This window comes from Amblyraja radiata, chromosome 15, assembly GCF_010909765.2.
Source record: "Amblyraja radiata isolate CabotCenter1 chromosome 15, sAmbRad1.1.pri, whole genome shotgun sequence".
NCBI classification, from domain to species: Eukaryota; Metazoa; Chordata; class Chondrichthyes; order Rajiformes; family Rajidae; genus Amblyraja; species Amblyraja radiata.
In genome coordinates, this window is record NC_045970.1 from 19,587,103 (window position 1) to 19,611,507 (window position 24,405).

The following is a 24,405-nucleotide window of genomic DNA, read 5'->3' on the forward strand; positions in this document are numbered from 1 at the left end:
CTCCAGCACTTTTGTCTACCTTTTCTATTTGCTCTGGAAGGCTCAGATTGATTATTTTTCCACTGCCCTTAAAACCAGTGAATGTCTGACGAAATTATTCTCTGAGTAAATATATATTTCCATGATTCCGCCTTTTGACCAAACCTATGTTATCTCTTCCCCCTTATCCACTAATGGGAACATCTCTATGTAATATTATGGTACTTTGCTGTTAATTAATCAACACCATTCTAATATAGATATTTTAGTAAAGCTTATTATAATATAATGGCCTGGCACCCATTTGTATTCCATTGTATGGGTGCAATTTGAAAAGCATTGCTGCCAGTAATTTCAGTAAGGTTTCTCTTCACTCATTTTGTAAAGGCCCTGTCCCACTTTCCTGAGTTACTCACAAACTCTCACGAGTTTCCCCCTTGATTCGTACTCGGGGAATGTCGGTAGCGAGTCCCTAGGAGGCTGAAGGAGTCCGTAGATGTTTCGTAGCGCCTCGTAATGCCAGCCATAGTAACTCGGGGCATCAGGTAAGTCGGGACGTTTTTTCAACGTGTTGAAAAATATCCACGAGTTAAAAAAATATCCCCGAGTACCTACGAACGGCTATTACCGTAATTCTCCGAGTTCGAATCAAGGGGAAAACTCAGGAGAGTTTGTGAGTAACTCGGGAAAGTGGGATAGGGCCTTAAAGGTTTTCACCAATCTTTCACCAAAGTAATAGTCGGATTTCCTGCTTCATGATTCATTTTTCATTGATGCTGAAAATCTGAACCAGAAACCAAATAAGCTGCAAATTCACAGCAACATCCGTGGAGACAGACCTAAAGTCCTGAACTATTCTAGAGACAAGGAATGTAGAGATGAGAGGAGGGAATAATAGGAATGGTCTGTACTAGCTTGGAACACATGAGAGTTTAGATAACCATAAGGGTGATAGTTCAAAGAAAAATCCTACATTAATGGAACTAGTAAAGAAACAAAAGATGGACTGAGAAGATTGTAAATGGAGGCAACAGGAATATTACAAACAACTGTTGAACTTGGTTGAGGTTTGATTGTGCCTGATTAGCACATTTGCATGCATTAGTGCATTGGGGCAACAGCATTAGTGCAAAAAACAACAAGAAGCTGGTCAAATTGGTTAAACGAGCTAGCTCAGTGCTGGAGGGGAGAGTAGACTCTGGGATGGATGTGCTCGAGAGGCGTATGAGGCACAAGGTGCAGGTCATCCTGAAAAACCCCGGGCATCCTCTCCATGTAATTCTGGAGAGTCAAAAGAGCACTCGGAACAACAACCGGCTCCTCTCCCTGCCCTGTAGCACGGAGCGGTTCAGGAGATCCTTCACCCCTGCAGCCATTAGATTTTATAATTCGGACCGCTAGGCTGTAGGGGGATGCATTCTGCAATTTTTAATTTTTAACTGTTAATTATTGGTCTTTTTAAGTATTTATTGCTCTCAGGTAGTGTCCACATTGTATTCTATGTATTTTCTGTCTGCGTTCGTTTTGAATCTGTGGGTTTGTTGGTTGGGGGCTTCTGGACATCTGAATTTCCCTGAGGGATCAATAAAGTATTTATTATTATTATTATTATTATTATTATTACTGATACTGCTGGATTGTTCTGTGGGTTCAATGGGGAGCATAGTGAAGTTGACCCAAAATGGTCTGCTTATATAGAAACATAGAGACATAGAAAATGGAAATAGGTGCAGGACTAGGCCATTTGGCTCTTCGAGCCAGCACCACTATTCAATATGATCATGGCTGATCATCCAAAATCAGTGCCCTGCTTTCTCTCCATATTACACATCAAGCTGGTAAAATTAATACCAAGGATATATTATCTGCAAGACATTCCATTGCAGCAGATTGCATCAATATAAGAAGTATATAAACGTAGCCATTGTAGCAATTGAGGTTGTGACCATACTGTAGATTAGCTGTGAGAATTCAATTCAGCAAATGTCAAGGTTAACTTTTCTTCAGCAAGAAAGAGGCAGTTGTTGCAATTACTGACAGCATATAAGGTGCCTGTTTCAATTTATTTCTTGCTGCTTCTGATTTCTGATAGTATTTTTCTCACTGACAAATATCCATTTGTATTTGGTTGTACTGCCTTATATGTCAGTAATTCCCAATCGAGTGAATTCTATGGATCTACTCAGATGCTTTGCCATGAAAAAACATTGGTGGTAGTGTTAATGTAATAGGTTCATTTGCTAACAGGGTCAAATGTGAATGAGAAGTTGCTCATCTCGAGCTTTGGATCTGGCACGGAGCAGCTGGAGGTGGTTGCTTTGTTTCTGCACTGTACGATCTACACAGCTGATGAATTCCAGTCATTGTCCTGGCTGAATATGTTATTACCATCATGTCACAATACACTGGACGTCTTTGTTTCACCATCATCACTCATCAGAATTATTTTTATATATAGTAAACACTAAATATTACAGCAGCTGCTGCATGTATTTTGGTTGTAAATAGTGGCACTATATGAGATATTTTAATCTTAAACTGATGTCTACATTTGATACAGCCCTGCACTGTAATGACTGCCATATAATGTAAGCAAATTTAAACCTGGAACTTCAGGTTGTAGACCAAACATGTTAATTAATCAGGCTTTCCTATCTTGAAAATCAATGTCCTGTTGCTATTTGTGACAACTGATACGGAAGTTAAAGAGCTATCGCAAGACAATTGCATTTGTTTGGCCTAATGCTGTTTGCTCTTTTTCAGATATCCTTTTCCCACAGTTTTTAGCAGCTGTAGCAAGAAAGATCTGGACAGTAGCCTGGAAAAGGGTGTTGGAATGTGCCTCTTCAACATGCCAGAAGTAAAACAACTCTATGGTGGGCAAAAATGTGGCAATGGATACGTTGAGGAAGGCGAAGAGTGTGACTGTGGTGAACTTGAAGTAAGAAGACAAAACAGGGTGGTTTCAGATTCCCTTTCAATTTAAGAAATCTTCCTTTGTGGATTTACATCTAATGAAATCATGCATGTTTTTTCTTCACAAAATAAATACAGAATGGCAATACTTCTAGCCAATAATGTCCACTGAATACTTATTAAATTGCACTGCAGTAAATAAATCATTGTATATAATCAGGTAGCCGAGTCAAAACCACATGTGTATTATCAAAACATTCATGTAAGAAGTGAAGTAGTTTTAGCACCAACTTCCAAACCAAGCAACCAGTTTAAAAGCCTATGGGGACTATGCAAATATTAACATGCTCCATGTAAATCCAGACTATAGTGTACATACATTCACAGTTCCAGGATTTATTTAAAAAGCATACATTGCAAAAACTATGTCAGCCAATGAATTAGAAATCATTGAAAATTACCGATTTGCCCATCACCTACATGCTGGAGGAAAAACACCTGTCGAATCTGATTCTGCCTTCCAACACTTGGCTCATACCCTGGATGTCACAGTTCCTCAATATACATTCAGATATGATTATACTATAATCATACTGATTAAGTATGATATAGTTTTTGCACCCCCTCCGCCACACACACACACAAAGACACGCACACAGACACACATATGCGCACACACACACGCACACGCACACGCAAACAGACACACATATGCGCACACACACACACATATGCGCACACACACACACATATGCGCACACACACACATATGCATGCACCACACATGCACACACACACACATACATTTTTCAGGCAGTGAAGTCCAGACCCTTGCCACCTTCAGGTAAAAAGACATTATCTCCCCTGCTCATTTTCATATTTGCAATTCAGAAATTCAAGCTAAAAGTGGTCTTGTATATATAAGACACTCGATAAGGAGAGGCAATTTAATTGTCAAAAGGAGTCAAAATATGTAAGTATGCAGAACAATCAACTTAAGGCAGATAAGCTTAAGAGTAATAGATTTGGGGAGAAAGAATCAGTAGCACACATCATTTTAAATGGTCGTGAAATGGTTAGCTCAACGAAACAAGGGCAGCTATATTGATTCAACTTTAATTCTGTTCAACTGATCCAGAATTCAGCAGTCGAGCTATAGGATGTTGAAATATTTGGCTCAGAATATAGAACAGAAGGAAATAATCATCACAATTTGTTTTGCATTTCTCAGAACATACCTTCAATTCTGCATCCATTGCTGGTTGCCAAGAAACATCAGAGCATCAGACGAAATGCAGAGAAAAGCTACAATGATAATCCCAGGTGTCAGGGGTGTAGATTACAAGAGGATTTGCAGTATGGAGATAAAATACATGAGAGGTCATATTACGATTGTGAAGATTGTAGGAGGTTCACCCAAAATATGACTTCAGATTAACTACTAAAGTCAAACTAAAGGATAGGGAGTTAAAGTTATGAGACTAATTTTAGAAATGAAATCGATGGAAAAGTTGGTATGTGAAGTAAACATTCGCGTAACGTGAAGGCGGTTAAAAAAACTGTAGTCACTGTAGAAATGATCAGTAGCTCCAATGAGCAGCATTATGACATTTCTGGCTAGTCAGACCAAGATAGACTAAAGGGCATTCCTTAATATCTTTGAATAAAAGCAAGCATGCGGTCTAATTGTATCTTATTTGTAAAAGTAGAGAGCAGAATTGTTATTTCTGCTTCTTGAAATTGAGGTCAGCTTTACATTTGTTTCTAAATTATTAGCTGTTGTTTTGGGAAACACTTTAGATTAAGAGGAAGTAAGAGAATCAGCTTGCTTTGATTATCAGCATTTATTGGGACAGTTGAATGATCACGTACTGGTTAGTTTGTTGTGGCTTTTGTTGCTCAAGTGACTAAATTTATGCTCTGCATTTTACCGCATCCAGAGCATAAATGAATATCTGAGTGTAGCAATGAATAACATAATAAATGGTATAATATATGTCAGGAAGATGCTATATTATGGCAAATAACACACAGGTTTTAGATTTTTCTCTGATGTATGGAACCAGACTTTGGTGCTTTGTTACCTTATAAAGGTCACAATTCAAAAGTATATTTGTATTCTAGTAACTAACTGTCTTTTCCTTCAATAAATGTATAGACACGAGTAACCATACGAGTTTCTTTTTTTCTCTTTTGAGGAATGTACCAACCCTTGCTGTAATGCAAGTACTTGCACACTGAAGCCCGAGGCAGTTTGTGCTCATGGACTTTGCTGCAAAGATTGCAAGGTAACTGAATCCCTCAAGAACTGAGGTTCCTTCTCTTATAACCCATAATCATAATCATAATCATACTTTATTAGCCAAGTATGTTTTGCAACATACGAGAAATTTGATTTGCCATACAGTCATACCAATAGAAAGCAACAAAACATTCAAAATACATTTTAACATAAATGTCCACCACAGTGACTCCTCCACATTCCTCACTGTGATGGAAGGCGAAAAATAAAGTTCAATCTCTTCCCTTCTTTGTTCTCCTGCGGTCGGTGGACTCAAGCCTACCGTTGACGGGATGATCTTGGCTCCCGTAGCCGGCGGTCATGCCCTCCGCGTCAGGCGATCAAGCTCCCGCTTCGGGGGAATCTCAGCTCCCCCGCGCTGGGCGATTGGACCCCAGGTCGGGGCTGGTTGAACCATCTGCGACTTGGAGCTTCCCGACATAACAAACAGACATTTTCCATCCAAAGACCCCAACAATACCTTTGTTAGCACACGTGTTGTAAAGTGATATGTTGTAGAATAACAGATAGAATAACAGCGTATGCTGCATTTATGAGACAATTAATGGAAATATGTTAAGGCATAGAACAGCAACCAAATGTAGAAGATAGACACAAAAAGCTGGAGTATCTCTGCAGGTCAGGCAGCATCTCCGGATAAAAGGAATAGGTGACATTTCTGCTCAAGACCCTTCTTCCGAGTGAGAGTCAGGGGAGAGGAAAACAAGAGGTATAGAAGGTACTTAGGAAACATGAATGAAAGATATGCAAAAAGCAACGGTGATCAAGGGAAGGTGGAGCCCACAATGGTCCATTGTTGGCTGTGGGGTAGGTGATACAGACAGTGAAACTCAACAAAATGACGGTGAAACTAGTACAATAACTGGGGCGGAGAGGGAGGGGATGCAAGAGTTACTTGAACGTTAGAGAACAATATTCATACCGCTGGGTTGTAAGCTGCCCAAGCGAAATATTAAATTGCTAAATTATATTTATAATCTTGAACCATCACGAAAACAAGCAGAAATAATTTTACAGGACTTCTAAATAATAATTGCTGTTGAATGACATTAGCTTCTTTAAAATCGAAATTTGAACTGGTTCCCTCCCTGCAAATAGAGTGCAAGAGTTCATAGTTCATTGTTGCCCGGTTGATGAGCATTCTTCCAGCCCTTCTTTCCCATTTTCTGCCAAGTCTGTGTCCCAGTAGAGAAAGTTATTAGGGATAATGATCCATACTTTTTGCATGGATCTTAATTAATAAATGTAGCAGAATTTATTGACAAAGGGTTCTGAACATGCCTAATCACCTCCTCTTTAAAAAATAGAACGTAATTTTAGAATGTGGGAAAGCCAAAAAACTATAACACAGAAGAAGGCCAATTCGCCCAGTGCAGCAATGGCAAGTGAAAAATTGCTTTCCAGCCTAATGCCATTATCCAACTTTTGATCCATAACTTGTAATTTATGGCTCTCCAAGTATGTTTTAATGCAACGATAATTTCTGCACTGCATTCCCCTGGAGGGGGTTTCAAACCCTTAGAGATAAATCTTTTTTCAAAATTCTCGATTCATTCCTGCCAAATTTTTCATGCCCCCTAGGTATCAATCTCTCTGCAAAGGAGAATATTTTTTCCCTATGTTTAAATGCTGTGACCACATTACACATTGCAAGAATACTCCATTCATCCATGATCTGACTATTTGTAAATCACAATGGTTTGCCATCTGGTTCACAGGTGATGTTTCCCTTGCACTGTGAGACTCACCAGGGCCCCAGTTCCTACGTTTTCCTGTAATTCTCCACCATTGCCTTTCCCACACTATCCTGCAACTCACCACTGCCCCTGGTTCCCACGCTCCCCCTGAAACTCACTGAGGTTCTCATTTCCGTGCACCCTTTAAATATACTCAGTTCACTGAAATGTTTATTATATTATCATGTAACGTCTAAAGAACGTGAAGTTAAAGTGTGTTGGGGGATTACAAAAAAATAACATTCAATAATCGGGAAAATCTGCCAATATGGCACCACCAAAGTCTCAAGCATTGCTGATAATTGGAATTTTATTGTATTCAAGCTATGCCTAAACTAATATTTTGTACAGATCTAGCATAACTTTCCTGTTCTAGTTCTCTACTCCATGGCTAACAAAGGAAACTTTTCTGTATATTCTTTTAACTGCCTTAGCTACCAGCAGCACAGTGGCACAGTGGTAGAGTTGCTGCCTTACAGCGCCAAAGACCCGGGTTCGATCCTAATGCGGCTTTTTCACGGGGCGACTTGATGCAAGATGTCACCAGAGTGAAGTGGTCGTGGTCCAGCACGAGTTTCGCACGATATAACGGGGGGGTAGATAAAGAGTTCCCACGGTACTCGGCATTTCTGTTATTTGTGCGAGTGACTTGTCTGTCTCCCGAGCTTTCCCGTTAAATCTTGAATGAACATTGTGAAGTGTTGTTAAATCATCACGTGGCACAAATGATGTCACTTTTTTTCACACACTATAAATATCCTCCCTTGGTTGAATTGGCTCATTTGGAGACATGTTTTACTGTGTATGTGGGAGACACAGATGGACTGAGCACAGTACCTCGGTCTTACTGTGTGTGGGAGAGGGGGAGAAAGAGACGTACACTCACAGAGGCAGAATCTCTGAGCCTGTGTAAGAGGGAGGGAGGGAGAGAGAGAGAGAGAGGCACACACAAGGTGGATGTGAAATCTCACCTGCCTGTTTCAGTGACAGACACCCGCCGCCAGTAAATGAAGACACCCCCATCTGTCTCCCCCTCCTCTCCCTCGACTCCCCCACCTTTCCCTCCCAACTCCAGTCCCATCCCGACCCCCTGGGAAACTGAATAGAGCAACAATCAACTGCTGCCTGTGCGCTGATATGACAATAAAGGCTACTTTACTTTACTTTACTTCACTGAGTTAAAGAGTTCCCACGGTAGACTGTAAAACTGGGACCCTGGTTCTGGACTCCCCCAACATCGGGAACATTCTTCCTGCATCTAGCCTGTCCAATCCCGTAGATACTGATTAGACCGGTATCTATTTATTTACTTTATTAATGATTTCAATTAAATATTGGGAACATCAGGCCGCAAACGTTATTTCTTGAGTGTTAGTGCTGGACTTTGACTCGACCTTCCTAGTTAGCCGGTGCCTGAGACTGAGCCAAGCAATGTCCAGACCTGACTTCAACACAAAGTGATGGAGGAACTCAAAGGGTCAGGCTCGTCCAACGCTCTGTCTTTTGCTCGTGATTCCTGCATCTGCAGTTCCTCGTGTCTACAGACTAGAGTTGCCACTTGACTCCGAGATGACCATCACAGAGCATACGGAAGATAGACACGAAATGCTGGAGTAACACAGCGGGACGGGCAGCATCTCTGGAGAGAAGGAATGTGTGACGTTTCGGTTCGAGACCCTTCTTCAGAGTCTCGTCCCGAAACGTCACCCATTACTTTTATCCAGATGCTGCCCGTCCAGTATTTTATGTCTGTCTCCAGTATTACTGTGTCTATCATCGGCGCAAACCAACATCTACAGTTCTTTCCGACACATTGGAGGATACCGTCTCGCCATCACTCGGATTACCCGCTTCATTTCCATAACGTTGCCACCTCCCTTTACTTTGCTTACTGAAGCCTGATCCTTGTCACACCCAGTGCTCTATCGCCCAGCCTCTCATCTTTCAATCGGGTTCGGCCAGGAAGGAACTGCAGATGCTGGATTAAAACGAAGATAGACACAACATGTAGCTCAGCGGGACAGGCAGCATATCAGAAGGGTCTCGACCCGAAATGTCACCCATTCCTTCTCCCCAGAGATGCTGCCTGTTGCGCTGAGTTCCTCCATTTTGTGGCTACCTTGGGTTTATCCAGGATCTCCCCGTTGATGTCCTAACTCGCTTTGGTTTGTTATTATTGTCTCATATCGAGAACCAGCAGATACAGGTTTAGGTTCGGGGGGAATGATTTAATGAGAGCCTAAGGGGTAACTATTTTACGCAAAGGGTGGTGGGTGTATGGAATGAGCTATCCGTTAAGGTAGTTGAGGCAGGTATTGTCGCAATGTTTAAGACGCATTAGACTGAAGCATGGATAGGATAGGTTTAGATGGTTATGGGCCAAACGCGGGCAAGTGGGACTAGTGTAGATGGGACATATTGGTCGGTGTGGGCAAGTTGGGTCGAAGGGCCTGTTTCTACGCTGTATGATTCTATGCAGGGAATAAACTTTTGTTTGCGTGCTATACAATCATATCAGATAATGCTATACATGAATATAACCAAGCCACGTACAGTCTGAAGAAGGGCCTCGACCCGAAACGTCACCCGTTCCTTCTCTTTAGAGATGCTGCATGTCCCGTTGAGTTACTCCAGCATTTTGAACCGTCGAGTTACTCCAGCATTCTCTTTAAACCGGCATCTGCTGTTCCTTCCGACACATGCACAAGAACACCAGGTAGAGCGAAGAGGAAAATACCAGAGTTCAGAATATATGTTTTCAGGACAGTTCCAGGGGGAAAAAGTCCAATGTCCGCATTGAGGTAGGTTGGTAGGTCGGGTCAGTGCCCAAACGAATGGAAGGAAGAACCGTTCTGAAGCCGGATAAGAATAGGTGGTCGGCGCAGACTCGGTGGGCCGAAGGGCCTGTTTCTGCGCTATATCTCTAAAATCTGAAGTTAGGTAATGTCTAAAGGAACTGCAGATGCTGGTTAATACGCACAAAAGGACACAAAATGTTGGTGTAACTCAGCAGGTAAGTCAGATCTGGGAAGAAAAACATAAAAAGCTGGAGTAAGTCAGCGGGTCAGGCAGCATCTCTGGAGAAAAAGAATAGGTGGCGATTCGAATCGGAACCCTTCTTCAGACATCCTAATCGGAATTGAGTCTGAAGATGTGTCTCGTCCCGAAACATCAGCTATTTTTCTCCAGAGATGCTGCTTGACTCGCTGAGTTACTCCAGCTTTTTGTGTCTGTCTTCAGTTTAAACCAGCATGTGCAGTTCACTCCTTACACGGGTCTCTGGAGAACATTGATTGGTAGCGTTCCGGACCCTGCTTCGGAAAGGCATCGATCGCTAGTCGGCGAGGACTCCGAGCTGTATCTCTCAAAGAAGTACATGTGAAAAATTTCTCACAGACCATAAAAATGCGGGACCTTTCAGTAAAGTCCCTTTTAAAGTCCCTTTTAAAGATTATAGTTATTTTCTTGAATCTCATTAACATAACTCATGAATAAGTTGATGTCCATATGCGGATGCAAATCTTTATTTTTTAAATTCAATCCCACAGAAGACAATTTTTACTCACCTTCTGTCCCCTCTGTCCAGCTTCCGGGTTCACCGTTCGCAGGAGTTCCCACGGTAACCGCAAGAGTTATTACGGATATCGCACGGATATCGCACTGGCCACTACGTTCATATAATGTTGCAATGCTCAACCACAAGTGTACAAGTCACTCTTGGAGAAATTCAAACTTGCTTGAATTTTCTCCCGAGTCACCAAGTTACACGATTACCTGCCGTTAGCGCCACGGTGGTCCACGGTGGTCCACGAATGCCGTACTGTTATCGCACGAGGTTCCCACGATGTTAAACTCTGGTTAACTCTTGCGTCAAGTCGCCCCGTGAAAAAGCTGCTTAACCATGCTGAGTTTGTATGATCTCCCTGTGAAATTGTGGGCTTTCTCCGGGTGCTCTGGTTTCCTCCCACATCCTAGAGACATGCATGTTTATAGATTAATTGGTCTGTAAATTGCCCCTCCTGTACAGGACATAGAACCAGGCCTTATCAGAGGAGGGTGGGGGGGGGGGGGGGGGGACGAGTGCCATTTGGCATGGGCCTCATGCCTGTCTGCTTCAAAGGGATCTTGATTTGGGGGCCTCTAAAATTGAGGAGCCTCTGCTTGATCTTGGTTTGGGGGGCTCTAAAATTGAAATTGGCCTGGGCAGTTCATCTATGAGAAGGCCTGCATAGAACTGGTAATTGATGGTCGGCTTGGACTCAGTGGACCAAATAGCCTGTTTTCCTGCCATCCCTCTAAACTAAACTAAACTAAACTAAACTAAACTAAACTAAACTAAACTGTCCTGCTACCTTCAGGAGTGTCTGTTTGTTTCTTTTGAAAATCGAAGTAAACTGAAAAGAAATGAGCTTTTCAATGGAAAAAGATGTGAAATAAAAAGTAAACAAAAAATGGGCCCTGATGAATAACAAACTATTTATTGTGTGCTTATCATTGTGAACAAATGTCATCTCCATCTTGGGAATATGCAAGAGCAAAGGCAGTATCCATGAGAAAAATAAGTTGACATTTCAAGCCTAAGGACCTCTTTTAGCACTGAAAGACCTGGTCACGAGAAAGCATTTTTTAGAAAAGAAAAATCATTAGAAAGGAGGAACAAAAAATCAGAAGAAAAGAAATAGGACGGTGTTTCAAACTTGCCAGGAAACAGAAAATGTTTCAATGATTGAAGTGACATTAACCAAAGACAAAGCGTAATGGAATGAGCGAAGTCATCACCCGGCAATAGTATTCAACGAGTCTCTGTCTTTGGCTCAAGAACTTACCCTTGAAAATCTCAAGTAGCAAGCTCCTGATTTCAACACTGCTGGGAATTCACAGAAACTGATCATCAGAAATTCTCCAGTCTTCTTTTCTACTGTGATGTTCCTTTTTAAATGGTATCCAAGTCTCAAATCTTCCCATCATGATGATGGAGTTAACACTGTAACATCGACTAAACAGCTTCTTCCACTCCTCAGATTCTACCCTGACCTATCTTTCATCTTCTTTCCTTTTTCATATTTCTAGCATCTGCAATGATTTTTCATCACAGCTTCCTCATTTGGTTTCATTAAATGCCATTTCATGATTTAATGTTAATATTACCAAATTGTTTATTCATAAAATTGTTAGTCAGACTTTTACACGGCAGCTGCCTCCACTATTCTGATGGCACTTACATTTCTGGATTCTAGTTCAAGATGAGACTAACACTTAAAGCTGCATGATGTATCTGATCATGTACCAGTTTGGCCAAATGCCAATGGGAGACCAGATACAAGCCTGGGTTGGAGCCACGTGAAAACATAGCCATTTTCCCTCTCACTGCTGATGAGAATGTGTAGATAAAGCTCATAAGGCAGTAGGCAAGGATAAATAGTTTAAATTAACTTATTCGTTGCTCATTTTAACATTATAAATAGCTAATTGGCATGAGTATGTTTTAATTGGGCTAGTGATTGCTAATGGTGTTGTTTCACCTTTATGTTGACACCAGAAAGGGTTTTTAATCACAGGTACCACATATAGAAATCTTGCAAGATGTGTGCAAGATTTATCTGTAATTGAAAAGAGATAGGAAAATATTTTCAAGATTTTAACATGCATTACTACCACATGAGGCCCTCTGCTGGTCGAGGAATGTGAAAGTATTTCAGCATTTTCTGTAAACCTATTGATTAGTCTGACTCAGTCATTTCTGAAATGATAATTACCTGGGCCAGATTTAACTGGGAATGCAAAATGAGAGAGGAACTATTTCACCAGTCTGTCCGCACTGATACCACAGCAGGTGGAAAGGGAAGGAGTTCCACATGTCTTCTGGTCTGACGGAAGATTTTCTGATCAGTTTCTGTGAATCCCCAGCAGTGTTACAATCAGGAGCATCTTACTTGGGATTTTCAAGGGTAAGAATGAATGCTGCCAAAAGTAGCTTAAAAGCTCTGAGCCTAAACTCACTTCGGCACATTGGGCAGCACAGTGGCACAATGATAGGGTTGCTGCCTTACAGCGCCAGAAACCCAGGATTCAAGTTCAAGTGAGTTTATTGTCATGTGTCCCTGTATAGGACAATGAAATTCTTGCTTTGCTTAAGCACACAGAAAATAGTAGGCATTTACTACAAAACAGAAAAATGTGTCCATATACCATGATATAAATATATACACACATGAATAAATAAACTGGTAAAGTGCAAATAACAGAAAGTGGTTGTTAATAATCAGAGTTTTGTCCGAGCCAGGTTTAATAGCCTGATGGCTGAGGGGAAGTAGCTATTCCTGAACCTGGTTGTTGCAGTCTTCAGGCTCCTGTACCTTCTACCTGAAGGTAGCAGGGAGATGAGTGTGTGGCCAGGATGGTGTGGGTCTTTGATGATACTGCCAGCCTTTTTGAGGCAGCGACTGCGATAGATCCCCTCGATGGAAGGAAGGTCAGAGCCGATGATGGACTGGGCAGTGTTTACTACATTTTGTAGTCTTTTCCTCTCCAGGGCGCTCAAATTGCCGAACCAAGCCACGATGCAACCAGTCAGCATGCTCTCGACTGTGCACCTGTAGAAGTTAGAGAGAGTCTTCCTTGACAATCCGACTCTCCGTAATCTTCTCAGGAAGTAGAGGCGCTGATGAGCTTTTTTGATAATTGCGTTAGTGTTCTCGGACCAGGAAAGATCTTCAGAGATGTGCACGCCCAGGAATTTGAAGTTCTTGACCCTTTCAACCATCGACCCGTTGATATAAATGGGGCTGTGGGTCCCCCTCCTACTCCTTCCAAAGTCCACAATCAGTTCCTTGGTTTTGCTGGTGTTGAGGGCCAGGTTATTGCGCTGGCACCATATGGACAGTTGCTCGATCTCTCTTCTGTACTCTGACTCATCCCCATCAGTGATACGCCCCACAATAGTGGTGTCGTCAGCGAACTTGATGATGGAGTTCGCACTGTGGTTCGCTACGCAGTCATGGGTATAGAGTGAGTACAGCAGGGGGCTGAGCACGCAGCCTTGAGGTGCTCCCGTGCTGATTGTTATCGAGGCTGACACATTTCCACCAATACGAACAGACTGTGGTTTGTGGACGAGGAAGTCGAGGATCCAGTTGCAGAGGGATGCGCAGAGACCCAGTTCTGCGAGTTTGGTAACCAGTTTGGAGGGGATGATTGTGTTAAATGCCGAGCTGTAATCAATGAATAACAGCCTGACATATGGGTTTTTGTTGTCCAAGTGGTCCAGTGCGGAGTGGAGGGCCAGCGAGATCGCATCCACCGTTGATCTGTTGTGGCGGTATGCGAACTGCAGTCGGTCCAGGTTTTTGTCGAGGTAGGAGTTGATTTGCTCTATGATCAACCTCTCAAAGCACTTCATCACCACCGGCGTTAGTGCCACTGGTCGATAGTCATTGAGGCACGTCACCTTACTCTTCTTGGGCACCGGTATAATTGATGCCCTTTTAAAGCAGGTGGGGACCTCAGACCTCAGAAGTGAGAGGTTGAAAATGTCCGTAGAAACTCCCGCCAGTTGGTTCGCACAGGTTTTTAGAACACGACCGGGTATACCATCAGGTCCAGGTGCTTTTCGGGGTTTCACCCCTCTGAAGGATTTCCTGACATCGGCCTCTGTGACTGAGACTGAGGCTGAAATGCCATCACAGCGAATGGGGGATCGGGAAGGCACATCAGTATTCTCCCTGTCAAAGCGTGAATTCATCCTGACTACGGGTGCTGTCTGTATGGAGATTGTACATTCTCCCTGTGATAGTGTGCATTTTTTCCAGGTGTTCCTGTTTCCTCCCACACACCAAAGACATACAGGGTTGTATGTTGATTGGCTTCTGTAAATTGTAAATTGTCCCTAGTGTGTTGAATAGTGCTAGTGTACAGAGTGAACGCTGGTCGGTGGGGTCTCAGTGGGCTGAAGGGCCTGTTTCCACGCTGTATCCCACAGTAAGTTCACATCCTGTGGGTTATTTAGGCTTTTCCAAAAAGAACGGCATCTATACGAGAGTTTTCTCTGACAGTTTCCATTATGGTTATTTACCTTTTCCCCTCCATTATACATTAGCCCCATAATAATCAGTACGCTTATATATTTTAATATACTTTGGGCGTATGAGTTATTGGTAAGGCCAGCATTCATTGTTATATCACTGACTAATTTGTGAAGGTGATGAGATTCTTATATCACGCCTATGTGATATAGAAATGCCACATAAACATGTTTTAATACAACAGAGTAACTTACTACATCATTTCAAGTGACAGTTCAGATCACGCATATTAGCATGACAAAAGCGACGTATAGATTTGACAAGGTATGATCAACTGGCTTGCTTTCCTGACGAAAATTCCTGAATTCAGCAGGTTTTTACTTCATGTAAAATATTGATTAAATTCATTTTAAGTGAAAATATTGCAATCTATTGCATTTTTCACTTCTATTGCAGAACAGGGTATCATGCTGTTGTCATAGCTTCATAAGGATCACTGTAACATCAAACCCTTTGAATCATTTAACATTTTATTTTTTTATGTGCTTTGCAGTTGAAACCTCCAGGAACCCCCTGCAGAGATTCCAGCAATTCTTGTGATCTGCCTGAGTTTTGTACTGGAACAAATGCACAGTGTCCAGCCAATGTATATCTACACGATGGGCAACCCTGTCATAAGAAAGATGGCTACTGTTACAATGGAATTTGTCAGACTCACGAGCAACAGTGTATTACTCTGTGGGGACCAGGTAGATAATGATTACTAAAATCTATCTATAATACTGCAAGAAAATCCTATTATTGAGTTCTCTTTGGAATGTATTCAAATTCAAAGCTGGAATGCTATTAATAATCTGACACTTTATGATGTTGTGTATATGTCAAGGCAACATTCTGTTTACATGTTCAATTCTCAACTACAGTCATGATCACAGTGAATGGCAGTACTAGCTCGAAGGGCCGAATGACCTACTCCTGCACCTATTTTCTATTCAGTCCAATACATGATCAAATTGTTCTAAATAGTGTTAATGATTGTGCAACCTTCAATTCTATTTACAACTCCCCAGAAAATAATTCAGTCCACAGTTGCATACAAAAAGATCTCGACAAGACTCAAAACACACCTGGCAGCCATCACAATGAATATCCTCATGGTCTCATGTATACCTCACCCTACCATCACCAACAAACCACAGAATCAACCCTGACTCAATGAAGACCACAGGCAGAGCTAAGTGATTTTATAACAAAAGAATCGGACCAAAGCTTTGGAGTCTTACAACTGTTGGTAATGAATCGTGGTAGTCAAACATCTCCTTCAAACACAAGGCTGAAGCATTCACAACCATCTTCAGTCAGAAGTAGTGAATGGATGTCCCAAACTCAGTTTTATCTTGTGAAATCGTTTGATATACTGAACACAACAATGAATCTGGCACCAGACAAGATAGGAGATGTAGGAGTAACGATCCATTCTCCAGTCAAGCTTTTCCAGTGCCATTACCACACTGTAATCAACCCAACATTGTGGAAACATTGAACAGGTTCATTTACAAAAAGCACGATAAATCCAATCCAGTCCAATACCACTCAATCAGTCTACACTTGAATTGAAGCAAAGTTATAGAAGGTGACATTAACATTGCTGTAATGCAGCACTTAATCCCAATAATCTGCAGGACCACAGCTCCACACATTAACACAAACATGGATCAAAAGGCATAGTCCAGATATGAGACAAGAGTGTCATAGAGACATAGGGCTATTCAGCAAGGAATCAGGCCACTCGGCCCGCCATGTCATGTCAACCAAGCTGATTTCTGGCCTAGTCCCATTTGCCTACATTTGACCCATATTCCTCCAGTAATCTTGACATCAAGTTTCATTTAAACGAATGTGGCAACTGGGGCCCCTGATAAAACTGAAGTCAATTTGCATCATAGAGAAAAACAGTTCAATGATTGCCATTATGCCTCACACAAACAAACAAGCTGTTCTTGGTTGTTGGAGGTCATTATCTCTGCCCATGTAAATCACAGCTGGGGTGCCTCAAGGACCTCCAGATGCCCAGCCCTGACTTACCCCTGTCAGCGATGAGTTTTCCTTGCTCTTCATAAAGCTGTTCAGCCATTGGCTTTTGGCACAGGAGCATTCTGCTCTCACGGCTGATGGAGAGTGTCTGCAAAAAGGCACTTGTGTGCAGGAAGGAATATTGAGTTCACCTGTAGGAAAGCCTGCAGTGCGCACTGCTTTGGAATGAAATTGAGGTTAGAATTGTTTGATTTATGTCAACAACCAATTTACTTCAGCTGGTTAGTTATGACTGTATATTACTCTATACATATAAGAAGCTACCCCAGGTATTATTCAGTCACCTGTTATGCTTTATGAAATATTGTTACTGGGTACATTATGTTAAAAAAAAAATCAGATGAACACCATTCTTTCATACTCTCATTAATCCTGCCTTTATGGAAAATTAAAAGAAACACAATATTAGTATTTTCATTATTTACCTTTCAAGCCTGTGTCCATATTTTGTTGGTGGGAGGGGGGGGGGGGGGTATGGTGGTGCCTTGGAGCACCAGAGACCCAGGTTTGATCTTGACTACAGATGCTCTCTAGACAGAGTTTGTACGTTCTCCCTGTGACCTCTTGGGTTATCCCCGGGTGTTCCAGTTTCCTCCCACACTCTAAAGGCGTTCAGGTTTGTGGGCTAAATGGGCTTTGGTAAAATAGTAAATTATCCCTTGTGCATTGGACAGTGTTAGTGTACAGGGTGATCATTGGTCAGCGCAGACTCAGTGGGCTGAAGGGCCTGTTTCCATGCTGTATCTCTAAAGTCTAAAATCTGAAGTCTAATTGTTCAACTCTTTAGGTGCCAAACCTGCCCCGGGAATCTGTTTTGAAAGAGTAAACTCAGCGGGTGATCCGTATGGTAATTGTGGAAAGGATTCAACTGGTTCGTTTGCAAAATGTGAGATCAGGTACACACAATATATCCATTACCTTCTCAAGCTACATGCAATTGATTCCGACTCTTGTGCTCTATAATCAGCTTGCAGAACATTTTATGTGATTTTACAAGCCTCCACTTAGCTTTTATTGTTAATTATCATTTTACTGTTTTCCCCTCTGATGATTATTATTTTCATGGAACAGCACAATCTTTTGGATGATTTGTTGACATTTGACCTGTTCCATAATGGAGTAAACCACCTTTGAAGTGTAATGAGAAATGTGAATGTGTACAGAATTCAGAGAGTACCCTACTGACTAATTGTTTGATTTTATATGTCTGTTCCGCTTTATTTCTTTGCAAGACTCTAATATCCAGGGAAAAACACTGCTCTCTTATTTGAAAATCTGCCAATTTATTGGACTGCAGTAAATAAGGCATTTTGTTTTACGAACTCTGTGATCAATTTTGAACTTGATAGGTTATTACAGTGGCTAATCTGTAAAAAAGGTTCCATGCAATAAAAATCACTTTTCCATAATAATCAATTCAATGTACAATCAAAATATATACGCTCCATCCATTTTCCAAAAGACTAACTTGATACAACATTCTTTGTGTGTGTGTGTAGTAATCTTGCTAAATTTTTAAAAAATCAGACAGCTATGATATTAACACATTTATAGGTTTATATATATTGGGTAAATCTTGTTTTTTGGACAGACAGACAGACAGACAGACAGACAGACAGACAGACAGACAGATAGCAATCATTTATATAAACCTTTAAATATGTTATCATCGTTACCTAGTTTATTTTAGCAAGATAATATTGTATATCCAATTGCATTGTCGAGTTCCTTTATTAATCTACATTGAATATTCATTATGCTGTTTCAATCCTGTACCCTGTCCCCTCTATACATCCTGTTGATGTTTTGCTTATACAACCCATGTAATGACAGTTTGCAATGTCTGATTGACGTCATGAGTGCATTGGACAAATTTCCACCATATCTTGCGGGGCTCTGCACCAGTTTATTTCACGATTGCTTTAGAAACGTTGGATTTTAATTTCAGTCAGCTGAAATTTCAGTTTGAAGGCCGAAATATTGGATCGTGGCCAAAGTGCAAGAAACTGCAGATACTTATCATGCTGCATGCAACTGTAGAGGACAGCTGACACAACTTGCTTGTAACCTATGACCTGCCACTGGCTGATGCAGCCCTTGAGACTGCCTGCTAGCCATGGGCCAAGGAGCAGGAGCAGCTGGTTCGGGCATCAGGCTCCTCCAGCTCCCACACTATCTCATTATCTCCCACTTAGACACTGCAGGTAGTCAGTAATTCAAATGGACTACAAGGGTAGTTTTTTAATGCAAGAGAGGTTGACAGTGATACGAGCCTGATAAAGAATTGAGTTACATAATGTAGCCCTTAAAGTAGCAGAACATGAAAAATAAAGCAATCATATATTGCTCAATTTAAGAGTGAAAATAAAGCAAGGTAAAAACAAGCATCTAAAACAATTTAGTCACTATATACTTTACTCTGGCACAGAGATTTCCAAATACTTAAATTGACAGACTATCCTTCTGCCTAATTTCCCCTCAGGGCTTGAACTGTGGTATTCTTGATCTACATGGTTGGTGGCACATCCTACAGTTTCTTCCAAACTGGAATGGAATAAAGAAAGTTCGTATTCAGTCATAGAAATAGTAGGAGAGGGATTTGTAAAACAAAGGGAGTATCTCTGTTGGGGTGAAATCAAATGATTTCAAGTGGTAGTTAGACTTGTCTGGGTAACCTGTGGGACACACAAGCCTGTGGGACATTTCCGGCAGGCCAGACTATAAGGAGAGAGCAAAACTGTGCAAAAGTGGTGGCAGACTGGTTCTGATACAGTCAGAGAGAAAGGGTGAATCGTCAATGTTAGGAGATCTTAATATGGAGTCTCTTTGCCCAGATGGAGGAAAAACTGCTGTTCTTCAAGCTTGCATTGGACCTCATAACAGTGCCGGAGAGTGCAGATAGGGAAGTTCCAATGGAGTGGTGAATTAAAGTAATAGGGGACAAGAAAAACATGGTCACTCCTGTGGATTGAATGCAGATGCCCAGTAAAACAATCATCCAACTTGCATTTGGTTTCTCCATTATTGAGGAAACCACATTGCTACACCAAAGGCAATGTGCTGGATTGGAAGAAAGGCAAGTGAATCATTGCTTCATGTGGAAAGACTGATTGAATTCAAGGGTGGTGCATTTGCTGTGGTTGCTAGCAAGTCCCATAAAATGGGGAATGATTGGCGGGGATGGAAAAGTGGAGAATGGAATGGAGTTCTTGCAGGACAATAGGAATTGCAAGAATTCATGCAGGAATTGTGAATGGTGATGGGGAGAGAAGAGAAATCTGTGTCTGGTGATGGGACCTTGTTGGAGATGTTGGATATTGTGAAGGATAATCCATTGAATGCAAAAACGGTTAAGGTTGAAGATGAGAATCAACAGAAATCTCTTCTTGTTTAGTGCAGGAAGAGAAGTTGAGAGCAGAGGTTTGAGATAAAGATGAGATGTGGTCAAAGGCAGACACAAAATGCTGGAGTAACTCAGCGGGACAGGCAGCATCTGTGGCGAGAAGGAATGGGTGACGTTTCGGGTCAGACCCTTCTTCAAACTGTGGTCAAGGGCTGTGCCACTGTGAAAGTGATTAATGCAATATTCGGAATTCAGATTATATCCGTATCCTTGCATAATTCATCTTTTTTGCTCTATTAACTTTTGATGTCTCTTCATTATGTAATATTTGTAGAAATGATTCTTTAATACTCATTGGACAAACTTTTTCCCATTTGCGAAGCTTCTTTTTTGTCTACCTAAAGTCATCCACAAAAACTGTAATTTCTAACAAACCTTGGCCATACTTTATCCTTTCTCTCTTTTGCCTTATGCTTCACTCCTTGTAGTTTAGTTTAGAGATACAGTGCGGAAACATGCCCTTCGGCCCACCGGATCCATGCCGACCAGCGATCCCTGCACATTAACATTATCTTACACACACTAGGGACAAGTTTTACATTTACCAAGCCAATTTACCTACATACCTGTATGTCTTTGGAGAGTGGGAGGATACCGAAGATCTCCGAGAAAACCCTCACAGGTCATGGGGGGAACATACAAGCTCCGTACGGACAGCACCCGTAGTCGGGTTCGAACCTGGGTCTGCGGCGCTGCAAGTGCTATAAGGCAGCAACTCTACCACTTTGCCACCGTGCCACCCATTATACTTTGTGTTGTTATCGACCACCCAACATTGCTAGCGGGGTGTAAGCATTTTCATGAGTTAATTCTACCCTTGTAGTAGCCGTTACTTCTGGCTGGTCTCTTGGATTTTACATGTGTCCAGTCACTGCTGAGCAAGTCTGTGAAACTTCAATTATCTTAGAATCATGATATCATTAAGAAAGTGTTCATGGAATTTCCCTACTCCTTTAAATGGGTTGAAATGTGCTGGTAATGCATTTAAAGCGTTCTCCATTTGAAGGCTTTATAGTTTGGCTCCAATTCTTTCCCTAGTGACCAATGAGAGAAAGTAACTATTTCCATCTACGGTTCATTATCTGCTATTGCTGGCTCAGTATGTACTCATTCTCACTTATTTTGTTAAATTATTTGGTCGGAAAACCAGTAGCTCAGGCAATCCTGTACTATTTGAATTGAATCCCACAGCTTGTCGATTCTCAGTGGACTTCTACAGATTATCTCAACTGGGAGGGATCACGTCACATTCACATTCTGTTATAGACAGGCTATCTAAATTCCATCACCTATCCATATTCTACAGAGATACTGCCTGACTGGTTGAATTACTCCAATGCTTTGTGACATTTTTAATCTAAATTTCAGTTTCTTTATTTGATTCTGACACCAAATTTTAGTCTCTCTCCCTTCCCCTCTCACTCCCCCACTCTCTCCCCCTCTCCATCTCTCTCTCCTCTCCTCTCCACTCTCTCTAAATTATTAGAAAATATTCAATAGTTAGGCCTTTTTAAAACTAATTATAAAAGTCAAAACATTTTTTTAAATGAAGGTATCTATCCAGGATCATTGCTGCAAAAAAGTTACCTTGGTATGCCATAGTTTTTTAAAGAAAGTGAAAGCAAGTGTCAGGACAGCCTTCCCTGCACTCACTTTCAGCAAAGGGAGAAAAGGTTTTGGAATTTCCAACACAAAACATTCTTGCTGCATTGCAGAGAGCTTTGGGACACATGGTTTAACTTTTAAAGAGGTACTGACTTAATATAGCCATTATTATTAACAACCAATATTACCTATGAAGGATTATGCATTCAGATGAGTTGTAAAAATACTTAAGCTTGCTTTTGGGAGGGAGCCTGCTCGGCATCAATTTAAATACTGTACAAACTGGATAAAGCAAAGCCTGTGATTAATTGCAAACTATATCAGTAAAAGGGCTTGAAACCTCTGTTGAACATTTGCGCATACAATTCAGGTGACAAATGCCAATTTCAGGTGGATGGCCTGAAATATGATTGTGTGCCCTTTCCAATATGGCTCTATCCAGGATCATTAAAGCAGGTTGAACAGAAGCAAGACTAATGTCATTCTCTGAGAGATATAGTCCATATATTGTTCAGAGCTCATTTAAATTTGAGAGAGTTTCATAAAAGGAATGTGTTCTACCAAAAATGGACCCAGGTGGCTGAATTCTGCAATGAATACAAAAAACCTTTCAACCAGGAAAATTGCTTTTTGAAGCATTGGAGCTGTAGCAACTGATTTCATTCCACGTCAGAAAATTAACCATCAGAATGGCTTTTGTAAAAATATCCCAAGTCAATTCTGGATAGCTGTGTATGAATTTATGAAAAGAGCAGCAGGGATGTACCAGTGCCTTCAGTTTCCATGGATATGTGGAAATGATATTTAAAACAATATGATAGCATTATGAGGTGTCTTGTCTTGGCCCAGACAATATATTTTAAGTTGAATGCAGTGATCTGAAATTGCTTTGGACTTTAGGGTTAAGTCAACCTTTAGGTTGTCCACAACTTAATCCAGACTTGTTTAAGCAACTATAAATTCCTTAGGAAATGGTACCATACACACCTCTAACCTTTCAGGCCCTGGTCAGTAGAGTTTAAAATGAAAGAACATATTTGAAAGGCAAAGTCTTATTTTTGGAAAATCCTTACGTATCCACTACAAAGGGAATACTAACCCCAATTTAATTTTATTCATGGTCCTTCGAAGTTTTGTTTATTGTGACATGTAGTTCCTTGTGTATTATTTGACATACCTGTGTAATATATAGACATTAAATAGGTGATAATAAGGTGTGCCCGATAACTGTAAGTATTGTATTTAAAGTTAGATACAGCACAAAACACAAAGTGCTAGAGGCACTCAGCGGGTCAGGCAGCAACTCTGTAGGGAATGGACAGACGATGTTTCGAGTCGGGATCTTTTTCGAACTAATGGATGGACTGAATCTGAAGAAGGGCCCCGACCTGAAACGTCATCTGTTCATTCCCTCCAGCATTTACGCTCGTTTCGAGAAGGGCAACACCACCCCAGGACTGCCGACTATCGACAATACCGCCAGCGGGCTGGCTACCGAAGCTGAAGGGAGGAATGTGCACACATTCTCGCTGTCCGAGCACGACGTGAGGAGGGCTCTGACACGGGTGAACACGAGAAAAGCTGCAGGCCCCGATGGCATCTCGGGGCAAGTACTCAAGTCCTGTGCTACGCAGCTAGCTCCAGTGCTCACTACATTATTCAACCTCTCCCTGGACAAGTCCGTGGTCCCTGCCTGCTTCAAAAAATCCATCATTGTACCGGTACCAAAAAATGCCACCCCAGCCTGTCTGAATGACTACCGTCCGGTGGCCCTTACCTCGGTAGTCATGAAATGCTTTGAGAGGCTGGTGAAGAAACACATCTGCGCCTTCCTCCCTCGGAACATGGACCCGTTGCAGTTCACATACCGTCCGAACAGATCCACGGACGATGCGGTCTCCCAGGTCTTGCACACCACTCTCTCATCTGGATAGCCAGAAGGGGGGCTACGTGAGGATGCTGTTCATAGACTACAGTTCAGCCTTCAACACGATAGTCCCCACCAGACTGGCCGGGAAGCTAATGGAATTGGGGCTCAACACCTCCCTGTGTGTCTGGGTCCTGGACTTTCTCACCGCCAGGCCCCAGGTAGTCAAGATGGGAGGGAATACATCGAAGTCCCTCACCCTGAGCACAGGATCGCCCCAGGGTTGCGTCCTCAGCCCCCTATTGTACTCCCTGTACACACATGACTGTGTGGCTAGGTTCAGCTCCAACTCAATAATTAAGTTTGCTGATGACACTGTGGTGGTGGGCCTGATCTCAGACAACGATGAGAAGGCCTACCGGGAGGAGGTGGCTGATCTGGCACTCTGGTGTCAGGACAACAGCCTCCTCTTGAACATCAAA

The 24,405-nt window shown here is 41.8% G+C and overlaps 1 protein-coding gene across 2 annotated transcripts in view; it reads left to right on the forward strand.

Moving 5' to 3' along the window:
- The window catches only part of adam12 (ADAM metallopeptidase domain 12), a 332,398-nt gene that overhangs the window by 272,895 nt on the left and 35,098 nt on the right, over positions 1 to 24,405 (forward strand). For both annotated transcript variants that reach the window (XM_033033702.1, XM_033033703.1), the window contains exons 12-15: positions 2,743 to 2,920; positions 5,094 to 5,183; positions 15,508 to 15,703; positions 17,836 to 17,944. In XM_033033702.1, coding sequence (XP_032889593.1) covers positions 2,743 to 2,920; positions 5,094 to 5,183; positions 15,508 to 15,703; positions 17,836 to 17,944 — 573 coding nt within the window. The remainder of the gene's footprint in view (positions 1 to 2,742; positions 2,921 to 5,093; positions 5,184 to 15,507; positions 15,704 to 17,835; positions 17,945 to 24,405) is intronic.